At 35.9% G+C, this 25,637-nt stretch overlaps 2 protein-coding genes across 5 annotated transcripts in view; both read right to left on the bottom strand.

Moving 5' to 3' along the window:
* LOC129575048 (ankyrin repeat and BTB/POZ domain-containing protein 2) overlaps positions 1 to 14,171 on the bottom strand; it is a 91,777-nt gene extending 77,606 nt beyond the window's left edge. For 2 of the 3 annotated variants that reach the window (XM_055457869.1, XM_055457867.1), the window contains exon 1: positions 13,245 to 14,142. The gene's annotated coding sequence lies outside the window, so the exon portion shown is untranslated. Of the gene's footprint in view, positions 1 to 13,244 lie in introns of all 3 variants that reach the window. The other variant, XM_055457870.1, reaches the window with a different exon arrangement.
* A 7,486-nt stretch (positions 14,172 to 21,657) lies between these two features.
* Positions 21,658 to 24,559, bottom strand: LOC129574994 (MAM and LDL-receptor class A domain-containing protein 1-like). 2 transcript variants are annotated; one of them, XM_055457737.1, is made up of 6 exons: positions 24,353 to 24,559; positions 24,026 to 24,247; positions 23,636 to 23,949; positions 23,330 to 23,547; positions 22,556 to 23,241; positions 22,321 to 22,490 (listed from the first exon to the last, which is right to left on the bottom strand). In XM_055457737.1, exons 1-6 carry the CDS (start codon positions 24,420 to 24,422, stop codon positions 22,459 to 22,461), a joined length of 1,542 nt encoding a protein of 513 aa, XP_055313712.1. In that variant the 5' UTR covers positions 24,423 to 24,559; the 3' UTR covers positions 22,321 to 22,458. The 2 variants fall into 2 exon arrangements, with proteins under 2 accessions (XP_055313711.1, XP_055313712.1); XM_055457736.1 differs by having other exon boundaries at positions 21,658 to 23,241.
* Positions 24,560 to 25,637: the final 1,078 nt, after the last annotated feature.

Here is a 25,637-nt window from a genome sequence, read left to right on the forward strand (position 1 = left end):
ATATCGTATTATTCGATCCTTTTCTGCTTGCACACACATAGCGACACGAAAGAATCCACTACTGGAACGCAGTGTGTAGCAGCACTTCATTTAACAAGCATATTCATGCTGAATATTTCACTGCTGGTATTACATCATGGATTGCCGCGATGCGTTTCTGCTGTTTTGCACGTCGCATCGTATAAATGTTATGCATAACATACTCACGGCAGCTAGAGCATAAAAAGATCACATTAAAATCAAGGACATAATAAAATTTTGTCGAAAAGATTTCGCGCGTACTAAAGAAATGGGTGTGATGGCTGCGCAGAAAGGGAAAGAGAGAGAGAGGGGGAGCAGAGAAAAGAAATCTGCATGCTCATGATAAAAGTCGTTTGGCCAAAAGTATTCTCTCCGTGCATTACATATTCACCATTCTATGTTCTTCTATTTGGATGTCATTTTGTAAAGGCAATATTTTACGGCAACAACATGCAATCTCATTTCAATTTTCTTTCTTTTTGTCCTCCACTTTTTTCAGCTCGCTATCTCGATATGCTACCGACTAGTCTATCCGACTGCATAATATGCGCTACTTTGAACCGTTTCTGTATGCAACCGAACATCACTTAATACCAGAGCGTGTTATGAGCTGATGTCAGCAGCACTAACTAACGTCAGTTGCTGATATCAGCTGCTAACGAGTATACGTTGCGTTGTTTTAACGCATTTGCAGCAATCTTACCATTGGTAAGTTCAATCTTGCCATTGATATGTTCGGAGGATATCTCGTTACTATACTCGTTAGCAGCTGATATCAGCAACTGACGTTAGTTAATGCTGCTGACGTCAGCTCATAACACGCTCTGCTTATTACTTGCATATATGTACGAGCAAAATTTTTGGCTATTTCTTTAAAAGTGGTTTGAAACCAACATACCTAATCATAGGCATAGCATCATCGACCTTACTTCAACTTAAACTTATTGAATGTAAGTATCATCTATTTTTATGCGCTTTTTCACATCCACTTCTATCTCGATGACGCGCCTTTTTGGCTGTGACTCTTTTTCCGATAGCCTTTCGTAAATATGTAAATTATTCTAGTGCAAATGGATAAGATTTTTCTGAAATTCCAAGCGCGTGAAACGTCTCCATCTCTATTCTATGTAAATATTTATTCCGTTTTCAACCTCAATTTTGCCAAAATTTACCAAATTTTTTTGTACAGTGAAGCCATTAAAAATGCTTTGGGCTAATTTATGTATATCAAAAACTCGCATTTTACTTTTTCTCGATGCTGTGGCAAAAATTGTCGGACAGATATTCCTTCACAGATACGACGTTATCATTAAACTCATAAATTGCACAACTTTTCAATGACAATAAATAATATTTAGCCAACACATATGCAATTCGCTCACGCGACAAAGCTGCAGCATGGTATAATATAGTGTTTGGATGCAAATTCAAATTGAGCGAAGAAAAATAATTTGCTGAATAATCGATCAAGTTTTTGGCTTAGAAATTGAATTATAGTAATGGTCATTGAAAAAAGTCTTATTTCGGGCTGGAGAAACTTTTATATTATTGATGTCGTTGCGCTTCTATTTGTTGTGTTGCCGTGAATTTATTGTCGACATTAATTGGTACGTAGGAAATGTAATCGTGAAAGAACTCGAAATAGAAAAAAAAAACAAATTCATGCCGCTAGATAATGTCACCAATTGCACCACAATGACTACAAATTGTTTAGTCAATTTCGACCAACAAAACCGAGAAAAAAAAACCAGATTGAAAATGGAAGCTGAAGTTATGTGGAATGGATAAATTGTCGAATTTACTGAAAAATTGGCCGCGAAATGCGAATAAAATGCATTAAGATGGTATTGTCTGATCTGGCAGCCGCTCGTAAGTACTTCGAGACTGTCGCGATAAATTGGAAATGTGCTTAACTTCCATGGCCATTTATTTTGCCATCTCTACGTGATTCTTTGCAACTCTGCCGCCATCAAAACTTTCATCGCAAATCAAATTGGCATGGAATGGCAAGTTATTCTCAAAATGGCAACGAACTCGTATGCTATGTGCCCACGGTGTTGGTATATAGCGTTAATTGCTTGACATTTTTTTCTGTTTTGTTTTTAGTTGGGTCACGAAGTTTTGTATAGCCGTTTGATTAAGTTCGTTAATTTGTGGTTTTTCTTGGCAGGAAAGTGTCTGTGGTAGGCAACACAATATGACCGTATTTATGGTTGCGAAACGGAAAATTAGTCGACGTCACGGCACATTGTTTGCATTGATGCAAAAGTCTGTTTCTGATTACATCAAAATTAATAAAAGCCTTTCATTGGCATGTTGAATAGCACAAAACTAATGGAAGAATGGAGGCGGAGTGCATCTGTGTGAGATAGGTGCCCAGGCCTTTTGTGTAACGAATTTTCGATAAAACCCAAGTCGATGAAAAGATTACATCAGCGCTTCGTGTACGTGGCGAAAATCAAACGAAGGCAATACCCGATCTCATTTTTGGGCGCATCTTTTTTTTCGTCTTCTTTTCTTTCGTTGGCTGGTTGAAAAGCACTGAAAAAAGGACATTTTTCAGCAGTGTTACGCCGGTTCACACTCATCCACCGCTAAACATATTTTGCTCAACAAGTACAACTGCATTCGTGCCACAATTACTCCACTTTTTGCCGTGAATTATTTTGACATTCAATTTCCAGTAAACAAATTGGGCTACAGTATTTCGCTCTTGTTATTTTAACATTGTTCTATCAAAATGTATGTACGTATAATAAATGTGTATGTATATATAAATATATGTAGCTCTCTTTTCAATCAACTTCCCCTTCTAACTCCTTTCATTTCTCGTCGGTGTTTCGTTATTTTTGTGATTTTCTTTTGGTACTTTTATATTTGAAATTTCACAAAAAGTTACCTTCATTTAGTTTGGTACATGAATCTGGTTCTACTATGGTCTTTTTTTACTGTAGCTTGCTGTTGTGACAAAAGCATCCCGCTGCTGCTCTGAGTCGTTGTCAATGACGGTGTTCAACACATACACTTTCAAACAATGGATTTTAGCTGCGAAACATTCATCCGCGATAATATGATTTTATTGTTCATATTTTCACTGACACAAAAGAATTGATTAAATTTTGATTGGATTTTAAATTGATTTAACAGGTTCTAGCCAGAACCAAAATTCTCCTGGTGATTTTATTTTGTATCACGTCAGAATAGTTGAGATTTATATGTTTGGTTTTTTTTCTCAAGGATTAAACGTACTACAGCTTTTTCGGTTCGATTCCATCGGTTCCAGACGTGTGCAAGGTCAAAAATCCCAGAGGGGGGTCTAAAAATTTTATCAATGGGTGTCGAAAAAAAAGTGAAGACCTAAAAAAAAGGTCCTCACTTTTGAAAATCGATTCTATCTAGTGTAAAACAGTCGAAACCGCTCGAAGGGGGTCTCCATTTTCAAATCCTAGGTGGGGGGTAAAACCGGAACCCCCCCCCCCTTGCACACGTCTGATCGGTTCTATATAAGACCAGTTTGAATTCCGATATTCTGTTGACAAAATAATTTTATGTGTTTCATTACAAATTTTCATCTGAAACTTCAGGAAAACTGCTTCGATCATTAAATCTTCTATAGAAAACGAAGAAAAATTAAATTAAGTATTTAAGTTAGCGTTTCTAACCAATATATTCTTACATATGATTTTTCTTCTGTATTCGCAAATCAACTTCGCGGTGTTCTCAACTCAAAAAGTAAAAAGTTGAAAGAGATATTATGCATTTTCAGGTTTATTCTAACATATGCAAATAAATCTCTATAACATGTAGAAAAATCGCCGAAATCAGTAGCCACAACACATCGAACTTTCGGAAGGTTCAAAGTAAAATTGCGGTGTTATTCGATACAAATAGATGCTTCAATAATGAAGATAATATTGTTTGTAATCGGGTAAAGAGAATTTTTAAAGAAAGTTACTTCCTTTTAAAATATATAGGTGAAAGAATTCAAGGAAGAAACATTTAAGCGTGGCCAAGTCACAATATAGTTTCATTGCACCAGGATGAAAGTGAACTATTCACAATATGCATTTGAATCTAGTGAGATTGTGTGTTGGTTGCTGCCTTCGCTATGAGTCGGGCGCTCTCTAACGGAGTACCTAGTAGTGCTTTATCCGATTGCCAACACTAATAACAGACATCAAAGTAAAGCTTGTTTGTTTGTTTATTTATTGAAACCAATCCAATAAATTAGCTACCATTTCATTTGATTTTATTATTGTTATTTCGGCTTCAATGTTTGAAACCATAATTTTAACGATCGGTTCGAAACAACAGGCACGTCATGACCTATCCAATAAAGTTGAGCGATCGTGTATTGTATACTTCTTGTGAAATATTTTTCAATAGTTTTTGGCAAAAACATAGAAAAATCGTGACATTTTCTTTTGTATAATACTGGATTTGAACTTTGAATCGTATTATGTTTTGAATTAGATTTGATTCATCTATATATAGTTGACGTTGCTTTAAATGGATCGATCGCAGTGGCATTTATGGTGAATTGTCTTCGCAAAGCTGTATTTTTACATTTCCGCACACGTTGTATGAAGCAAAAGTATAGCAATCATCACGTGGAATTATGTACGTTTAATTGTCTAAAATCTCCGAACGAACTAACTTTGAAGCTGAGCCATTCGACCATTATTAACAAATCGAGTGACATCAAAAATTCAATGATCTTCTATTCTTTACGGGATGTAGCCGCAACTTCATATTTTTTTCCGAGTAAATCTGTATAAATCAAAAAAGTTAATTATTGTATTATATCATTTCGATTTGTTCGACACTTGATTTCAACTTGTCAATTTATTATTGCACAATGAGCTGCCCAAATAAGATGAGTCACAAATCAAATCATACATATTATGTTTGATGCGAAAATGACATTTATACATTCAAGCAGACTGTTTTGTTTGCATGATAAATCAGTTGAAGTGAAAAACTTTATATGCGATTTTTGTGATTTTTCAATGTTCAAATTTAAAAAACAGAAAAAACCGGGCAGCCGCCCCGCGTCAGTAATAGACACGCATAGAATAGGAAGAACGACCAAAAATTAACAAAATCGTCAGAATTAAAAATAAACAAAATTTATTCCAGTCTTTATGAATCTCTTTTAGTCCATCAGATTGAAAATTGTGTATGATCTCAACCAGTACATAGTCTCCATCAAAATGCTTGCATTGCTTTCATAAGTTCAGATCTTTTTCAATCTCTTCAAATCTTAAATCTCGTGTCCCATGATTCGAATGCATAAAATATGATAATTTAATTAGATAGATACTTTAGATTTTGAATATGCCCTACCCACATTAAGCATATTTTATCTAGACAGATTTCAAGTCATAGCTCTCAACAAATTTGTTTATATAACTTTGAAGCCCCTCGTACTCTCGATACCCCCAAAGGTAGGTGAAAATTCATTTGTAGGGTTTTGAAGGATGTCCTCTCCAACGCGCATAGTATTGGGTCTGGGAATTAATCGTGTCGATTTTTCAAAAGATGGCGTAACTTTGCATGGTTGTATCGGGCAATACTTTTTTCTTTTTCACATGAGTGGTCTAGTGTCAAACTACAAAAATCATCATCTATCATTTCATCGAAGTTTGGATAAACATTTTTTTTGCGCCTTAAATATGTCAAATTTTGTACCGAAAAAGCAACATTTCCCGCAAGCATTAATTTTTTGCTTTCATTTGAAGAAAACTGCGGCTGAAGCGCATCGAATGTTGGTGGAAGCCTATGGTGAGCATGCTCCATCGGAACGTACATGTGAACGGTGGTTTTCACGGTTCAAAAGTGGTGATTTTAGCACGGAAGACAAGGAACGTCCCGGCCAGCCAAAAAAGTTTGAAGATGCGGAATTGGAGGCATTGCTCGATGAAGATTCGAGTCAAACTCAAGATGAGCTTGCCAGAGCATTGAATGTTGACCGAAGCACTGTTGGATATCGTTTAAGGGCCCTTGGTTTCATTCGCAAGTTGTCAAATTGGGTACCACATGAATTGACGCCAGCGCAAGCTGAAAGGCGTTTAGTGACTTGCGAAATGCTGCTCGCAAGGCACAAAAAAAGAGGTTTTCTGTATCGAATTGTCACTGGTGACGAAAAATGGATTCATTACGATAACCCCAAGCGCAAAGCATCGTATGTTAAGCCCGGCCAACCAGCAACATCACAGCCAAAACAAGAAATTCACGGCGAAAAGGTAATGCTGTCTATTTGGTGGGATGAGGAGGGAGTGGTGTATTATGAGCTGCTGAGAAGTGGTCAAACCTACGATGGGCCTTTCTACCGACAACAATTGATACGTTTGAAACAAGCAATCAAAGAAAAACGCACGAAATGGGAGACCAGAAAAGAGACATTGATTTTCCTACATGACAATGCTCGGCCACACATTGAGAAATCGGTCAAAAACTACTTGGAAAATAGCGGATGGGAAGTTTTGGCTCACGCCCCGTATAGCCCAGACCTGGCTCCTTCCGACTACCATTTGTTTCGATCGATGCAAAACCATATGGACGGAGAGCGGTTCTCTTCAGTTGAAGAAATCCAAAATTGGCTCGATGCATTTATAGCCTCAAAAGATGAGGAATTTTTTAAGGCAGGCATCCGTCAATTGCCCACATTGTGGCAGAAGGTCATCGCTTCCGATGGACAATATTTTGATTGAAATGTAATTTCATTTTGGTATTCAAATAAATGTTTGAAAATTTAAAAAAATCGACAAAACTAATTCCCAGACCCAATAGCTTTGAAATTCACACCATTCGGCCATTACTGGTTAATTGGATATTGATTTTTGAATCTTTTGTTCATTGATAACCCATAAATGACTTCTGATAAGAATTTCACAATTTTATCAATCATTGTGCGATTTTTTTCGACCAAATGTCCGACTAACCAGCTTATACAAAAACCAAAACAATAATAGTTGCAGCAATAGTTGGCTGTTTGATTTTTCTGAAATTATTCAAAATTCATTTGATTTTTTAGTTGTCAACTTTAAATTCAAATTAGTAAGAAAAACCGTTAATTTTCGTATACGTAAAAATGGCGCTCAAATTCAGTGTAACTTTTATAGTTTTATTTTAATCATTTTCATAGCTTTACAATTCGTTCACAAGTTGCTCCAATGCTCAGTTTTGGCTGATTAAAATCGCATTGAACTATTCAATAAACGCGTATGTAATTCGTTTTATTTCCTATAATCTGAAGTTACTAGATCCAAAGGAAATTGCTATGGAAGTGACGCTACCTCAGTGTTTTTGTTTTACCATGGAAAAAAGTGAATATCGTGTTTTGATAAAACATTGCTTCCTGATGGGAAAAAATACCGTTGAAGCGAAAGCATGGCTTGATAAATGTTACGGCACATCTGCTCCATCGAGTTCAACAGTAAAATATTGGTTTGCTGAGTTTCGTCGTGATCGTATCAACACGAATGATGCACCACGTTCAGGAAGGCCAAATGAAGCAGTCACTCCAGAAAACATCCGAAAAATTAGTGAAATTGTGTTGAATGCCCGCAAAGTTAGATTGGATGAGATAGCTAAGATCATAGGCATCTCAAACGAACGTGTTGGTCATATCATTCACGAAAGTTTACATATGAGAAAGCTGTGCGCGCGTTGGGTACCGCGTTTCTCAACAATTGACCAAAAAGACAAACGTGTTCGACTTTCAAAGCAAAATTTGGAACTGTTTCGCCGTAACAAGAAGGATTTTTTCGCCCGATTTGTGACAATGGATGAAATATGGGTCCATCACTACACTTCTGAGTCCAATCAGCAGTCAGCATAGTGGCTTTTACCTGGTGGAAGCCGTCCAAAGCACCCAAAAACACAACAAACGGCTGGCAAAGTTCTGGCCAGTATTTTTTGGGATGCACATGGGATAATATTCATCGACTACTTTCAACATGGTAAAACAATCAACAAACAATATTACTGTGCATTATTGGATCGATTGGACGTCGAGGTCAAGGCAAAACGTCCGCAAATGAAGGAGAAAAAAATGTTGTTTCACCAAGACAATGCTCCAGCTCACTCGGCTCGCGATACGACCGATAAATTGAACGAATTGCGGTAAAATTGGTTCCCCACCCACCGCATTCTCCAGACCTGGCCCCCAACGACTTTTTCCTGTTTCCCAGATTGAAAATGTGGCTCGCTGATAAGAGATTTCACTCAAATGAGGAGGTTGAGTTGGAAACAAATGCCTATTTTGAGGGACTTGACGCCAGCCACTATAAGAAAGGCATCGAAATGTTGGAGGACCGTTAAACTAAGTGCATTACTCTAGATGGAGACTATGTCGAAGAATAAAACAGTTTTTTCAGTAAAAAAAATCGTTTTTTCATTGTTAGGCCGAAGACTTTTCAGCCCATGTAGTAATTGTTAATTGTGATAGTGCCGTTGGTGCATATCGTCGGTATGCCGCAAAAGAGTAAAAGTGTGTTTTGAGCCCTCTCGCCAGCATATTATCATCATCACGGAATTTTGACTTTTGTGTTCTTTTGATGAAGCAACGAATTGAAAGGTATTTATATCCTGAAATTAGGTAAAGTCGAGTATGTACTATCTACGAATAATAACAATTTGAATAAATATTTGGCGCGTGATATTTTTTGAAGACAAAATTTTGGAAATGGTGCCTGGCGGCTATTAGGATCAAAATTGTGGGGGCTATCCTCCAATCAATTTAAGCCTGTACATTTTTTAACCTTGCACCTATGGCGAATGAATCATACGATCATCACAAATGGCATTCGATCAAGTTTTTTAGAGACAGATGAACTTGCATATTATATCCATCCGATTAATACGTAAATCTGGCATACACCAGCATTTATGAATTCAACATGGAAACTATGTGAGTAGTTTGGAGCGAAAATGTAATACAGAAAAGTTGAGCGGAAAAATGTCCAATGGAAAGGGATAGCTATATAGTTTACTGTAGTTTACTATTCTCTGTAACCTGTGGTAATGTAAAAGTAATACAACGCTGCTGAAAAAGTAATACAACGTGAAAAAAGTAATACAACTTATTAGTGAATTGCCCCTTGATTTAGTCACCCAGAACTATTGCTATTTTATCGAATTTACTTTTTGTGTGTTGGTGTATCGGTTTCGTGTGTACTTGTGTGTTGGCATTTCATTTTTGATAAATCACTTTCTGTCGTTGTTCCATTTGCTGCTGCTGTTGACTTTTTTCTTATATTTCTTTTTTCATCGATGATGAAACAATTAATTTCCGACCACTACAATAACTGAGGGGTTTGGAGCGAAAATGTCATACAGAAAAGTTGAGAGGAAAAATGTCAAATGAAAAGAGATAGCTATATAGTTCACTATAGTTTACTATACAGTTTACTATATAGCTATCCCTTTTCCGCTCATTCATCATCGACATTTTTCCGCTCAACTTTTCTGTATTACATTTTCGCTCTAAACCCCTCAACTGTAGGTGCTTCTACAATTATTTTCGGGCCACTACAATTAATTCTTGGTTACTACAATTATTAAAACACGTGTTATAGTAGTTTATAGCAGTTTTATTCCCATATTAAATATTAAACTCTCCTGGAGCCAAATAATGGCGATTTCAACATATTTTTCGTTTTGTCTGCTCTGTTAACAGAACAGAGAATTGGAATGCGGCTGGGTTTGAGAAAAGAAATGATGCTGAGGCAACGTAATGATCACACAGTGACAATGTCTACGGTACACGTCACGCTGTCGACTGTTGTTGTTGTATCTGAAGCAATGATATTGTGGTTAGCGGCCAACTGCCGAAAAAATGCATCATTAATAATGTACTTTCATAGCGGAACTATGTGACCGTACGTTTTTTGTCATAAGTTTTCTCTTTATCTTGCATTCTCTCCGATTTAATGTGCAGAGATCTGTCGAGTATAGTTGGTGTTGCGCGCATATTGGTGTTCTCGACCCTTTTCTTCACATTCATCGTACAACTAACCCATATCATTTTCTTCATTCAAACAATCATTGGTACATACGTTTTACAAAATGCACTCAAGTGAAAGCGTTTATCGCACTGCTTGTGCATAGAGGAGCTGAGTCAGTGAGTGTCGACTAGATGCGAGATGGAATCTTGCTCGACTGCGACAATGTTATTTCGTTTTGTTTCTCTTGTAAGTAGTGAATTGTAATAAGTGAATTTTGCACATAAGCGTGCCTCATTCTTTTTGGGATTAAATACCTTCGATTTCCACAGTGCATTTTTGTACTGTTCGGAAATTCGTTGTTTGTGTGCAAGTGAATGGCGCTTCTAACCTCTAGATATCGTATGATTCATATAACACCATGATGCATAATGCTTTCATCATCTGTACGTATTTACTGCTTTCAATAACCATACTATGTATAGAATAATGTCTAAGTGTATTTACATTAGGAATCTTAACATTTAAACTGTTGGTCACATTTAGGAGAGATTTCATGAAATGAACTCATTTGAGGAAAATAATCGAATTGGTCATTTTTCTAATGCATCAAACATTATCAATCGACAGAGAAAACAAATATAGATTCAATTAAAATTCCACTGATCACTGAGTATTAAATTAAATGTTTAAACGCTGATGGTGTCACAGTTATTACCCCGACAACATTCGAACCAAGTTTGTACCTAAACATTTACGTTTTACTATCATCTCGTGATCATGACTGTATTATGATGAACGAGAATTTGAAGCAAAAACATTGTAATGTGAAATTCATTCCAATCTCTTTCATTGCGTATTTGTGTGCGCGCGCAAACATTCCAATGGAAGATAATCTTCCTGAACCGAGCATCACGCATGCTCATCGTTATTAATCGGAAGAATGTGGAATGCCATTCATTGATTGAAGTATTCACGATTCCCACACACTAATCTCCCCTCCCGGAAATTATTCGGAATTGATGAAGCCAAAACCACGAGAGGAAGAAAGACATTCGATCCAAACCGTACATTAATATTTCAACTCTTAACCGCAACGCATTGAATATCATTTTCGAAACAAACGTATCATTTCTTCTTCTTCCGTTTAGTCAAAGATCCATTTGAATGGAATTGCAGTTTTGCCATGCAATTTCGGACATTCATTCACATCCATGGAAAGAAATCGAAACGTCGTTGCGCTACAAGCGAACGCTGCATATTTTCAAATGTGTTGAGTACCTATTCGCGCACCGACCGCTTGGTATGCTAAATGCCACCGTTTGATGCTGAAATCACATATTGTAGCTTTCATTGTTGGGAGCGGTAGTGTAAGTAAGCAATTATATGTGTATTTGATATGTATGCAAGCGAGCTATCTTTCTTCATTTTTTTTTATTCTTTTCGTTTTTTCCCTACGCTGGTCGTTCGCTAAAAGATGCGGGAATGAGACTTGTAAACGAGGAACAAATACAAATAAAGCAATCACGGCAAAATTCTACGCACCAACAGCACTCTCGTCTCACGATTCGAAAATGTTAAAACTGCAACGGGAGCATTACAAAGCAGGAGAAAGAATGGATACAACGAGGAAAAAAAAGTAACATGGAATGTATGATAAACAAAAAAGCCAACTCAAGACACTATCGTTTGAGCGACAATCAAATGAATAAGGCCAGGGAGTGTATGAGTGCGCACGCTTGCAATCTCGAGAAGCGAATAAAATATGTAGAGAGAAGGAGAGAAAGAGAGAAACGGCGCAGTCGTTCCGAACTACAAACGACAACAAAATATGTGTGCGTATTTGAGTCCGTTCATTAATTTTCACCGTAACACATCAGTTCAAATTATAAAAGGTTTTTCTTTGCATCTCATGAGCCGTGGCCTTTGTAGGCATAGCCAGATGTTGAGTTATTTTGGCGGCCATAAACACAACACTCATTTAACGTTCCAATAATATTTCTTTCCGTCGTTTTGCCATCGCCATCGCCATCGTCGTCTTGATCCCTCTGCTAGGTACATGTTTGTTGACCATTTTTTCTTCTTCTTTCATCATCTATTTTGCTACTTTTTTTCTATTCACATTTTTCTCGATAGCTTCTCGTTTTTTTCTACTATTTCTTATTTCTGTATCTCTTTTGATTTCGTTCAGATATTTTCTTGCCTGGCTATATTCGTTCGTTCGGTCGTTTTTGTTTTCGATTGAAGAATCGAACAACGTTGTTGTTGTTGTTGTTCCACAGATTTAATTTGAGGAGAGGGAAAGAGGTGAATATAGAAAAAAGAATACTGGTAACTTCAAACATTCCTCTTTATCATCATCTTCATCATGCCATTTGAATGAATGTGGCGCTTTGTAAAAATTGTATTCATCTTCGTTTTTTTTGCCTTGGCTCTATGTGTCTAGTATCTCTCTATGTGTATTCCATGCTAAATGGGTACTTGTTCAATCGATGCCGTGAAAAACAAATGCCTCTGATTTCTGGTTGGTATTTATAATTATTACTATTACCATATTTATCCCATTCACTTGATTTCTAGTAAACATTTTTTGTGTGACATTTTTGCTCGCTGTCTTGTATCGACATAATTCTTATGTTGGCCCGATCACATACAAAACAATTGATATCGAGAATGACAGGTATTTCCATAACTTTTGTCACAGTGCTTCATTCAGTTGAAAACTTCAAGATATGGAATAAGACAAATATGTTAGATGCTCTCGCTTGAATTCATTGGCCGAAAACAAGAAGCCGCTTTATTTCTTCATCAGTGTTGTTCGATTGAATTGATGGGAGAAAGTCTTGTAATCGGTTCAACCGATGAATGATACGGCGTGGAAATGGAAGAGCGAACTAATCACATCATCGCCATACGCAATGCAAATCGATTAGCAGGTCATCAAACCACCGTTTAATCACTGATTATTATTCATTGATCGTTTTATTTTTCTTTTGATCGCGCTTAAGGTCTTAAGACGATCGATCATCGAACCGCAAAAGGTGAATCTTCAACTCGCAATTTATAAAGAACATTATTTTGCATATTTTCATATATTCACATTACACAACATCGATCTCTCAGCAATAGCCATAAAAAAAATTGGAAATTTCGGCAAAAAGTATTATAACATAGCACAGTCAACCCACGAAATTTGACAAACGAATCCAATTAAAGAATCAAGTTTGGTGTGAATCACCATGGTTTGAGACGTATGATATTAAACGAAAGACTTACCCGGTCTTCGAATTTAATTTGTTTAAATACAAGAGAACACAGGCACGATCTCCGTATTTTATCAATGATATGTTCGCTGTATTTTATGCATGTTAAAAATCAAAACATTACATCAAACTCACAGAATATGTCATAACAATTCATTCATCCCGGCCAAAATCCATCTCGAATTTAATTTTGAAAAACCATTCCACTTGCTTCAATGTTTTAATTCAATTTCAAACCAAAAACTATCCATTCACTTCATAGACACACCAATTTACTGCGATATTTTGTTTATTTTTTGTTCATTTATCTGTTGAATGTACTGGAACACAGGATAAAATTTTTATTCAGATGATATCGTTTCGGCTGAAGTTGGAATGACAACAACAAAACAGAAACACACACGAAAAAAAAGAGTACGCTTGATAAATGATATTGATAAACGTGTACACGAGAATCCTTTCTATATTTGGTTTTTATTCCATTTTTGCTACGTTGGATTTCAATCGCACGAGAGCTAAATAATCACACAAACACCAATTAGAAAACGATCGTTGCACAATTAGTTTTCTATGTGCATTTTTTTCACATAGTTTTGATTTTCTTCACTCTCCCGTTGTCTTTTTTTTGTCGTCTAGCAAGCTAGCAAGCAGGCAACAGCAACAGCAGCAGTTCGGTCGACACGAAAAGTGCTACATATATGTTTTTGTGTTGTTTGTTTTTGTTGTATCTGTTGTTGTCTTCTTGCTTTTTTCCTCAACTTTTTGAATCGGTCGTCGTAGCGGTTTGTTGACTGGATTTCTGGATCTGTGTATGTGTGTATATGTGCATGTGATGTTTTGTTTGTACAATAAAGTCGGTGCGGTTGTGTGTTTACGTGTGCTGTATTCAAGTATTGATATTGCAGTCCAAGATGCATTGCTTAGTTGTCACTTTGTTACTGAATGCAGCCTATTCAACAGGTAATTGCCGCACATTTGTGTGCCGATCCGCAATGGTTTTGTTGATCGCCGTATTTATGTGTGCGTGCATGCTGCTCTGGTTTTAAGAACTGACAAAATCTTTAAGGCCGTAAAAGAACATGTTTTCAGAGTTTCATTATTCCGAGTATGGCTTTCATTTGTTTGAAATATTTATTTTTCAATTTCGGCTTACGGATTAAGCACAAGTCAAAATCTTTTATCCGTGTCATATTCCTTAAGAAATTTTTTCGTTTTTCTTTGTTCATATGATTCAAGTGAGTTCAGAGTGTGGAACATAAATATGTTATTGCCAAACAATTCTTGTGCATCTAAAGATTTTTTCTCATGCTCACCTTTCTTAACGCCAACTTCATGTCAGATTTCACATTCGAAACCAGAATTTAACCTGATTTCTAACTAGAAAGGAATCATTTCGATACAAACAAATCCTTCCAAATGTCCGTTGATACGTGATTTTAATTTTATTTTTTAAATTAGCTCCACTCCACATTTTTTGTTATATTCAACGAAATTTCAAAGAAAACAAAACATCAACAATAAGCTTTCCTCAGCTTTCCTCAGCTTTAAGACGAAGATGATCGCAATGAAGTTGTCTCATGGTCCATTCAAACCTATATGAATTACATAAGTTTTTATCTTTATTTACGAATTTGGTTTGCGTTTTTATCTGCGTTGCTGATAATTTGTCCTGCGCAAATTGAGTTACTTATTTACATTCAAAACAAATACATTTACACCTTATACAATGAAAATTGATTTGAAATCAATTTACGATTACCCATGATCGACGTAAAATGATCGACTGTGACGTATAAATGAAGAATTCTGGAAAGATTTTGTATTGAAGTGTCTGTTGGATGAGAATACATCAGATTTCACAAGACAGCATAAAAGATACTGGCTCTGTTGAATAGCAGCGGTTTGACAGCCAGCGTATTCAATACGAGTTAACGTTAATGACTTAATTGAATATCTCGATATCGTTTGCGTGATTTGAAAACAAAAATGATGTTCGATTCCAATTTTCTGCACATTTGAAGAAAAAATCAAAATAAATCAATATTATTGCATTTCTTATTCGGGACCTAATTAAAAATGCATGATTTCATATTTTTTCAGTCTCTTTATAACAAATGTAGCGTAAAATTCAGTATTGTCGAAATTATTCGCAATTGTTCGCAATTTTTCACAATTTTCTACAGTTTTTTTGTGATTATCAATTTATTCATCTGTCACAAAGGGTCCAGGTGTACATTACAAGAATGCTCTTGAATTTCGTTTAAAAAAACTGTGATCGATCGCAATAAACATGATTTATGAAAATAAATTAGATAGTCATTAGAAGAATCACAACTAAATACGGAAAAGTTTTAATCAGTTAACTAAATTCTCGCTTAAAATAAACTTTGGGTCCAGGTGCACACCACAGAAACATTTTTGACGTTTGCACAACAGACAGATACATATATTCATGTAAAACCACACTTATTCATTTACAACTGCAATAATCGTGAACAATTTCCATATAGTTGTGAGAACTGTAACGGCCAATTTATGTTGTTCGGGATAAATTTAATCCGAAGGGTAAAATGGATTTTCGTCAGAAAACCAAATTTTTAGATAAAATTTATACCTATCACATAGCAATTTGATGCTAAACTTCATTCCGGCTATTAATAATGTTAAAAGTAAAATATTTTTTTCACACCAAGACATTTGAAAAAAAATGTATCCCGAGGGGTAAAAATCCGAGAGGTAACAAAAAATGTATGACCCAAAAATACAATATTTGCACTGAAACTTCAATTTGTTGTTTAAATTCGCTGCTTTTTCATCATAAATTTTGATATTAAAAACATTTTGAATCAATTTTTGATTAAAACCTGTCCATTCAAGAGTCGACTTCATTAAAAAAAAATCGGAACAGTTTATCGACAGAGTTAAAAAGACTGAACCAACTATCGAAGCCACGGTTATAAAAATAATATCCTGTATGAAAACGAAGAATTTGTATGGTGTGCTTTAACCCTTTGACGACCAAAACTGAACGGCTGGGAATTTTGCAATTCTGATTGCAGATTCGTGATCAGCGACCCCAAAAACCTTGAGAAAATTTTAATTAGAAGAAAAAGAAATTTGGTCGGTCGATCCCATTTTTTCAGTCACTTCATAAGGTTACATGTAAAACCGAAAAATGAGACCAAAAATAGAGTCTTACGCGCAGAGCCATATCTCATCGCCTGTGTAATATTTTCCAACATGTTAGAAATTTTTGGAAAGAGAAAGGTTGCCCGCATCTTCTCACCTAACATTTCGAAGTTCTAGCTCTGACTGTTTAAAAAATATAGGATTTTAAAAAATGTGAAAAAAAGTTCAGATTTTTTGAATTTGGAGGCATTTGTGGAGCTAGCTGGTGGGAAATGTCAATATTAATAATATTTGTTAGCTACATTAATTCTCTTTCCAAAAAGCCTATATTTATCAAAATCGGTTAACAAATGTGGAAATTATAGGCGAAAAACAAAATGGGACATATGTGTCCCAAAGGTCGTCAAAGGGTTAACAAAAACAGAATAAAATTAGCATACAACCTGGTGATACATTCATATACATAACATAAGCTTGAGAAGACATAACTAGGCTATCTCATAAATAGCATAGGTCTAGACGTTCAATCGCTAGAATTGTTTGTTTTAGTTCGTACTAAATGATAAAGTCCTAAGATATATCCGTCATTCGTCGTTACATTGTAGCGCTCAATCTTGATGCCCTCTTTATTCACCCTATTTATCTATTCATCAAGCTATAAAAACGAAGATATTTTGAATTAATTGATCACGATTTTTCTGCTGAAAAACCCGAAACTATCATTATGAAATATCTCATTTTTTACAGGACTCTCACCATCAAATCGCGTTTTGCAAAAGAAAACAGCGCCAATAAAAAAAATCGAAATCGATAAATACGACATATTTTCATTGGCCTGTAATACTTCACATTACCCACCAAACTGACATATGTGAACAGAAATCTAAACGAACACGTTTCGAATTTAACTTTTTTGCGAGTATTCTATTTGAAAACAAATGTAAAAATAATTATAGCTCATCATAATGATAAAATACATGACGTTTATATTTGCATTAAAAAGCAATCAAATCCATTGTTTAAAAGTGTCAAAAAGTGTCCAAAATTTATTTTTCTCAGAATTCGGTTTTCACGCACATTTTCGTTTATTATTCAACAACCGCGCTATGCAGCTAAATATTGAAGAAGACAAAAAATATAGGGAACAGTAATTTGAAGTAATGCGACAGGCGTTTACATATTACTCGCCAGCAGCTTTATATGCTAGAGTGTAAAAGCTGAGAGAAAATCCGTTATTATTATAATGGATTGTCAGATGAAGTTATTCATGAGTCTCATCTATTTCACGAGGTACTGGAACAATGACTGTTTCTTAGGTGAGTATATAGTTTGGACTAATAAATAGTGGCTAATAAGATACTTACTACTTATTGCTAGTAGCTTCTAATAAGTAGTAATATATCTAGTGAGTATAGTTATTAGAATGTTATTAGTCAAACGAGTAGTAAGGTGTATGGCATCTGAGAATCCATGGATCAGTCGAAATTCCACCAGATTTGTATTCTAGGCCATCAAACCAACCGGGTGTTAACATTCCCTTCAGGGAGTGAAGAAAAGTTTCATACAAAAATCATGTCAAATTTTGCAAGACACATTTTTTTAACATTTTTTCGTCTGATAAAAATTGACATGTTTTTTACATGAAGTTTTTTTTGCGATTTTTTTTGCACCAAAAGTAATAAGATACTTATTACAATCTTATTACTGTAATAAGTAATATGTCATAAGTTACTTATTACTTTACTTCTATAAGTGGTAGTCGGAAGGAGCAAGGTCTGGGCTATAAGGCGGGTGAGGCAAAATTTCCCATCCGCTATTTTCCAAGTAGGTTTTGACCGATGCTTCAATATTTGGCCGAGCATTGTCATGGTGGAAAATCAATGACTCGTGTCTGGTCTCCCATTCTGGCCGTTTTTCCTTCAAAACTCGCTTCAAACGTATCAATTGTGTACGGTAGAGAGGTCCTTTGATTGTTTGACCACTTGGAAGCAACTCCCAGTACACCACTCCCTTCTGGTCCCACCAAATAGAGAGCCTTACCTTCGAAACGTGAATATTTCGCTTTGGCGTCGATTTGGCTGGTTGGCCGCGCTTGACATACGATTTTTTGCGCTTTGGATTATCGTAGTAGATCCACTTTTCATCGCCAGTCACAATACGATTTTGTGCCGTTCCAGCAACATTTCAGACATGCAAAATCGTCTTTCGACGTGTCTTGGCTCCAATTCGTGTGGCACCCAATTTCCTTGCTTTTGGATGAATCCCAATGCTTCCAATCGTTTCGAAATGGCTGGTTGCGTGACTCCCAATGATTCCGCGAGCTCTTCTTGCGTTTGACGTGGATCTTCATCCAGCAATGCCTCCAAATCGGCGTCCTCGAAAATTTGTCGATGAAAATTCACAAATCTAACGATGCAGTGTTGTTGACAGATGCCCAAGCTTACCGTATAACGTTTTAGAGCTGATATTTTTCACCAGCACTTACCGCTGGAGCCATTTGTTGGAAAACGGCGGAAGCAAAGTTATACACCAATAGAATAAAAGAAAAAACAGAAAAAAATGATTTTTCCGCCATTTGGGTGCTTGGCAGTGGAAAAGAAATGCGATATTAACACCCAATGTTAACCCTCTAGTTCGTAAGACCGCCAAAAGGCGGGGTGCACAAAATGGCCCATAATTTGCGTACCATGTTATAGATGGTCGAAAATATGGTAGCGTTGCATTGGATAGGCCTTTAGGTTCAAATTGATATATAAATTTTATTATATATGTCAAGCGGGGGCCGTGGTATGGGCCCTCAAAATGAAATTTTGTCCAATTTTGAGAAAAAATCATTTTCTGAATTCGCATTTTTTTCGGGTAAGCTTTAAATACTTTAAAACCCATTTTCAGTGGTCGTTGATTTTTTTGCAGGTAAATTAGGAGGTATTCATTTGATTTTGATCATTATTGCATCATTTTTATATTTGGTTACAATTTGGGGGCTCAATATAGCGGGCCCGCCAAAAGGCGGTCTTGCGAGTACAGGAAAGAAAAAATTCACACTTCGCAAGACCGCCTTTTGGCGGTTTTCATAATATTTCTTCATTCCGAATTGAGATATGTAGATCAAAAGTACCACTTCTAACATACCGTTGGAAAGGGTACAACCGAGACTATCTTCTGGGAAATTTTCATTAAATTCCAGTATAGGGTTGCCCAGAAATAGGTCTAGAAAATTGAGTCTTTCTCAGTTTTCCTCATTCTAACTTCAAATAGGTACACTATAGGTACCTTTCACAAGATGAATTGCTATATTGCCGCTGGAAGAAGGATAACTAGGACTATAATCAGGGAGATTTTCAATACAATTAAGCATAGGGTTGCTAGAGAATAGGTTCTGAACTGTGAATTCTTCCCATTTCTTTTCATTCTTAATTCAAATATGAAATGTTGGCCTAAATGTTATATACCAGGGGAGATAGGATACTCAGAGCTATGATCTGGTAAAGTTTTATTGTTATGTTGTCTAGAAGTTGAAATTACATTGAAAACAGGAAAAATACAAAAATATCCTCTTTAGTGAGAACTGTAGTTAGCGCGCAAGACCGCCTTTTGGCGGGGTGTAATTTTCCGAGTTTTCCAGCTAAAAGAAAACTGTATCGAGCTTTTCATTATTTTTTTGTCATTTTTGGCTCAAAATTAGCCTAGAATAAAATTCCTAGCTCTGTAAAAAAATGGCGCAGTAAAGGGTTAATATCGATATTGACTTCCGATGTTAATAATTACACTGTAGTAACGAAAAAATGTACGGTTCAACACATGAAGGTCAGATTTTAGTTACTGGCAAGCCCAGATAAACCTCATATTTCGTTTTGATAAGTTGGTGGATTCAGTAGAAAAAAAATATTTTTCAAAAAAAAATTTCAGTGGTGTTAGAAAAATGGCCGAAAATGGCCTCTTACGATGTTTTTGTCTTCGACAACTACCATTTTTTCGTCGAAAAAATATGGGTCCCTGACCACTTGAACACCAATTTTCCTACAAATTTGGTCAAAAATTGACATTTCTTCATAAAACTATCGATCGATTGAAAGATTATTACAAAATCACGTTTATGGCATAGAAAACCATCGTACAGTGACCTACTATGGGTCTATATCCAGTAATCCACCCAATTTTTGACGTAGAATCGATTTGTAATATCAACATACACATGTTTATATGATTTTAGTGTCGAAAATTGCGATTGTTTCAAAACAAATGAGCGAATGACGCTGATGAGCTTCGGTTCCATGGCTAAATCATCCCATGGAGTTTTTTTAGCTCAATCTTTTATGACATACTACCGGGGCCCTGTAACAATACGCGTAAAAATTCACCGCTTGACACACATTAGATTGGGAATTTCTGTCTTTGCCCAACCTTATCTACAGTTTCTGCTGAAAATTGGCTGGAAAAATTATTTTGATCGAAATGTTGCGATCTGAAATGGCTTCCGAAAACACTGTCATGAAAATCTTGATATAGGGCTTGCCATGGGTTTTTATATGGTACCCATATGCTTTCTTCGGGCCAAATCTATTTTTTTGAGGTATATTTTTCGAAACTGGCCGGACTTTTGGGATGAGGGACAACTTTCTTTTTGGATCAGTCTACATCACATGTATGCACGTTTTACACTTGATCGTTGTAGGTGGCATCTTTACGAAGAAAATTAGGTGCCTCTACATGGGTATTGATGGGCTAATTTGAGTAGAATCCACAAAGAAGTGAGATCAGTAAAGTTGGAGACGAAAACAGATTTGGACGTTTTTATATTTTTATTTTCAAAACCGGCCAAAAAAATGAGAAAATCGACCAATTTTTTTTCCATTTTTGTAATATTTTTGGGACGATTTTATAAAAGTTTTGGACGGATTTTTCATTTTTTCGGACGAAATTTCAATTATCCACTAGGAATTGGATATTTCTCTCCAATTTTCGTAAAAAGATTGAGAGTAGAGTATGTTTTTTCTTCAATTTATATATTTGAAAAGGTGAATATTTTTTCCGATGATTCTGTTGGCATCAAAGTAGTGTATGTTTAGAGGTTGTCGTGCTTTCCATGGTTTTCGCGGAATTGATTAGAGATAATGATTTGGTTTCTTCGGCAAAATTTTAGTACTCGAAGTCTTTTATAACTTCGCTGAATACCGAATCTATTCTCTTTCATCAGTTCCGCGAAAACCATGAAAAACCGTAACGATATATTATTATATGGAGGCCAACTTTAGTTACAAGTAAATAAGACATGGGATCGGAAGACAATGAAAAGATGTTACAAAAAGGTATAAAATAGAATAATTTGTGGTGTAAAATGCTATTTATTTGCTACTTTTTTCAATTAAAATCATTTGTGCATTTGTGGCGAAAAATCAAATTGTTCATCATCAATTGTTAAGCATCGTTTCTCACTGTATTGATCACACGACTTTGCTAATCGATTCGACACTTTCTTACTTTTATGTGGAACAGTTGCATTCGTTTTAATCTTGTCTGTTGATACTTTTTTCGATTTCGAACATTTTTTAATTTCATCCTTATCAATCAATGTTTCACTAAATGAATCATCAATAACAAAACTGTTGCTCCGAACAAGAGATTCTTCAATTTCATCCGAATGATAATTAGATTTGTATTCAATTTGTTGACTGTTGAACTGATTCCATTTTTGTGCACTAAAGTATTTCCATCCAGTTAGCATTAACATTGATAAGACGCATATCAATACTATGGTAGATATCCATCCAATTTTCCCATTGGAAATTCGTTGATCGGAATGTTTTGAATACATGAGAATTGCTTTCGATGTTGCATCAGTTGATGTTACAAATTTGGGGTTAGTGTGGCTCGGTGTCATCCATGCGGCTGTCCGGGTTTCTTTCTGCATTACAAAATGGTTGATTGCTTGAATACTGGCCGAAATCGTTCTGCTCGGTACTAAAGTGGTGATTTTCGATACAGTCTTCGATGTGGTTCTATGTCCAATGGTCGACTTTGGCACTTGGGTCGGGCTGAATATCTTCTTTGAGGATACTGTTGTGAGTGTCGTTTTTTTTACCGGTTTCGTGGTGATTTCATCTATTTTTGATTGCGTTACGGTGGTATTCTGTAAGATTGTCGTAGTATTTTGCATGTTAAGTGTCTTAGTTTTAGTCCATAGTGGAATCGTACTTAAAGTGTTTACAACTTGTTTTGCTCTTGTGACTGTGCTTTCGATTGTCGTTTTCAAAGTTGTTGAAGCTGTGAAAGTTGACGAAGTTGTCGAAGTTGATGAAGTCGAAGAAGTGGATCTTTCGGTAGTCGACGTTGTTGAGCTCGACTTAGTGGTAGCCACTGCGGGTTTTTGTGTTGTTGATTTAATGATAGTTCGTACAGGTGTTGTTACTTCCAGTTCGATTGTAGTGAATCCCATCGAACTGTCATCAAATGTGCTGATTGTAGTATCTGAATCAGGTGGCTGGCTTATACTTTCAATACACGTGGCCACATAGTCCCAACAGCATGTTGATGTGTCTAAACAATTCTGATGGCAATCACATTTTTCAATGAGATGACCATCTTGGTGGAATGTATCGGCGCTGTTTCCACGCACTGAATTTGTTTCTAAGCATCGATTTGCACAAGACTGCATATCGTAGACTCCATCAGATTCTGTAGTCGTAATTTCAGGATTCAAGTACTTCAAACACTCGCTATCTTTCATAAGTGATACGTCGTCAATAGCTATATCACTGATGAGACCTCTACTTCCGGTTGCTTCGAATACGATCTGAAAGTCTGCTTTGGTCGGTTCGATCATAAAAACTGCTTCATTCCATTGGTTTCCTTGCGAATTTTCTTTTTCAAACAAGATATTCCTTTTTTATATCAGAATAAACAAAATATATGCAATAAAAGATTAGTTTAATTTTTGAATTTGAGTATCGCACAAATAAATGTTCTTACTTTGGTTTATCAGCTATTTCGTCCATAGTCTCGTTGATATTTTTTACAATTGCCCGTAGTCGACCCACCTTGTGACCGTACATGTGATAGAAAAAACGAAAACAAGCATTTTCTGAGTCAGTCTGGTTATGGATGGGCGAAAAAATTCTTGATCTCTGAGTTGTGCGTGAATTGGTTGCTTCAGCTATCATATAGTGTCCCTCCAACGGTATTCCTTTCTGTGAAATGAACAGAACAAATCATACTCATTTTTTGACACGATATTTTCCATTTTAAAGATTAGTTAAATACACATATATTGCTCACCGTGTGATCATGCTTTGGCCCATATTCAAGCTTCTCAAATGAATTCCATCCATTTTTTCGTACCCAATGGAAGTCATTCCCATCATCTTGTGTCCATCCACAAATGGAAACGGATTCAAAATCACATATCTTTGAATGTCCAACATCTAAACGACATTCTCCCAATTCTCTATCCCATGTGTTTCCGTTACAGAAGGAAATCGAACTACCAGCAGCCACATACCCCTCTTGACAAAACAACATGCTTTTTTGCTTTTTTTCATCGAGCATAACCAACCCGTTAGATCGCCTCTGCGGATGTGGACAGCCGGTCTCTGAAAGTGCATTGACAAAAAAACTTTTCACTAAAACTTGTCTTGTTCTCTTTTCAATCGGCCAATGGTGTATTACTTATACAGATTGGTATATCCTGTTTCCACCGTCCCGATGCACATATAATGCTCATAGCCCCGTGTATTTCGAAACCATCTGAACAAGAGAATGCCACCATACGACCTCCCCTTTGCAATCGAACAGTTCCATTTTTGATTTTCGGTACCGGACATGTTGACCAACTAGGCGCCCTGGGACGTGGATTTCTTCTTGGTGGTCTCAAACCTCTGAACAAAGAACCTAATCATTTGAAAATTTTGAAGAAAAAGCATTGAATTCCTGCAATTTGAAATTGAAATGGAAAAATTCACGGACGATGCACATAGACAACACTGCATAATATACCTTCACACACAGCAATAACAAGTGCCAATAACACATTGGAAATTAATATCAGTTCAAATAGTGTTTTCATTTTCACCGGGTAATTATACCACTAACATTGAGTAGAAATGTGTCAAAAGGGCCGTTAAAATGGTTAATGATGTATGATGTTCTAGGTGAATATATAATCTGAATCGTAGGCCATCAACTCAACGCAACAGTTACAATCGTTTTGAATGCAAAAAGAAAAAAATATACAATCATACTCATACTCGTTTCCTTGGACGTTCTTATCACAAACAACAGCGGAACTGTTTATCTCAAACGCCAATTCTGCAATACATGGATGTGGCTGTGGATAAAGCTATTGTTTTCTGACACTATTGTTTCTCATTGTGTTCAATGACGTCCAAGAACGGGAATACTTCATTTGTTTATTATTGAAGAACAACTCGTTGCGCTCTGATAACATTTAGTCTGAATTTTCAATGAAAAATTGCCTCAACACTACAAATATGATTGCATTCATTCTTTAGAAATGAATTTTCGTACAGTACAAGCATTCAAAATATAAATAGCTTTGGCTTTCAGTGAATCAGTTTATTATTTATTTTTAATTCATATAACACAATTTCAAATATTTATACATTCTTGTTGTTTTATTTTAGCTGATAAATTTCATTGATTCCACTTCTCTTGGCGAACTTGGTTTTTGCCCATGACGATTGATTTCATTATTTGAAGACCTTTCATTCTAATTTGTTTTAAATTTATAATTTGGTTGATTTATTTTGTTTTTGTATTTCTTTTTCTTTTCTAAATTCTAAAAGAGTAAGACCTTCGGTTTTGCCTCAAAATGGACACATTTTTTCCTCTAAGTGTGAATAGTGTCCTCATTTTTCAAGTAGTGCATTGATTTTCGTCCGACTCGCGGAAATGGGAAAATTAATTGTGCAATTTAAAACATGTCCAATGCGAAGCAAAACCAAAATCATTTATCAAACTCACTCAATGCACTCGTTGAACTTTTAGTTCAACATGGCTGTTGTTTTTGTTGTTGTTGTTGGTTTCTCTCTTCGTCCCACGTCTTTGAACAGAATTTTAATTTCGTCTCTCTCGAAATCCTTTATTATATTTTATGAATAAAAAAGCAATTTTACAGGTTTGAAAAGACATCGGCTTCGATGAATTTCCTTCTGTTTTATTTTAGATTAACTAGTTTGGTATTGGTATGTTAAATTTTTATCAATCAAGTGCTCAAACATTCGGTCATTAGCTGCCTTTGCGGCGAGTTATTTTGATCTCT

This window comes from Sitodiplosis mosellana, unplaced genomic scaffold (assembly GCF_009176505.1).
Source record: "Sitodiplosis mosellana isolate CC-2019 unplaced genomic scaffold, AAFC_SMos_1.0 Smas_scaffold_6166, whole genome shotgun sequence".
Taxonomy (NCBI): domain Eukaryota; kingdom Metazoa; phylum Arthropoda; class Insecta; order Diptera; family Cecidomyiidae; genus Sitodiplosis; species Sitodiplosis mosellana.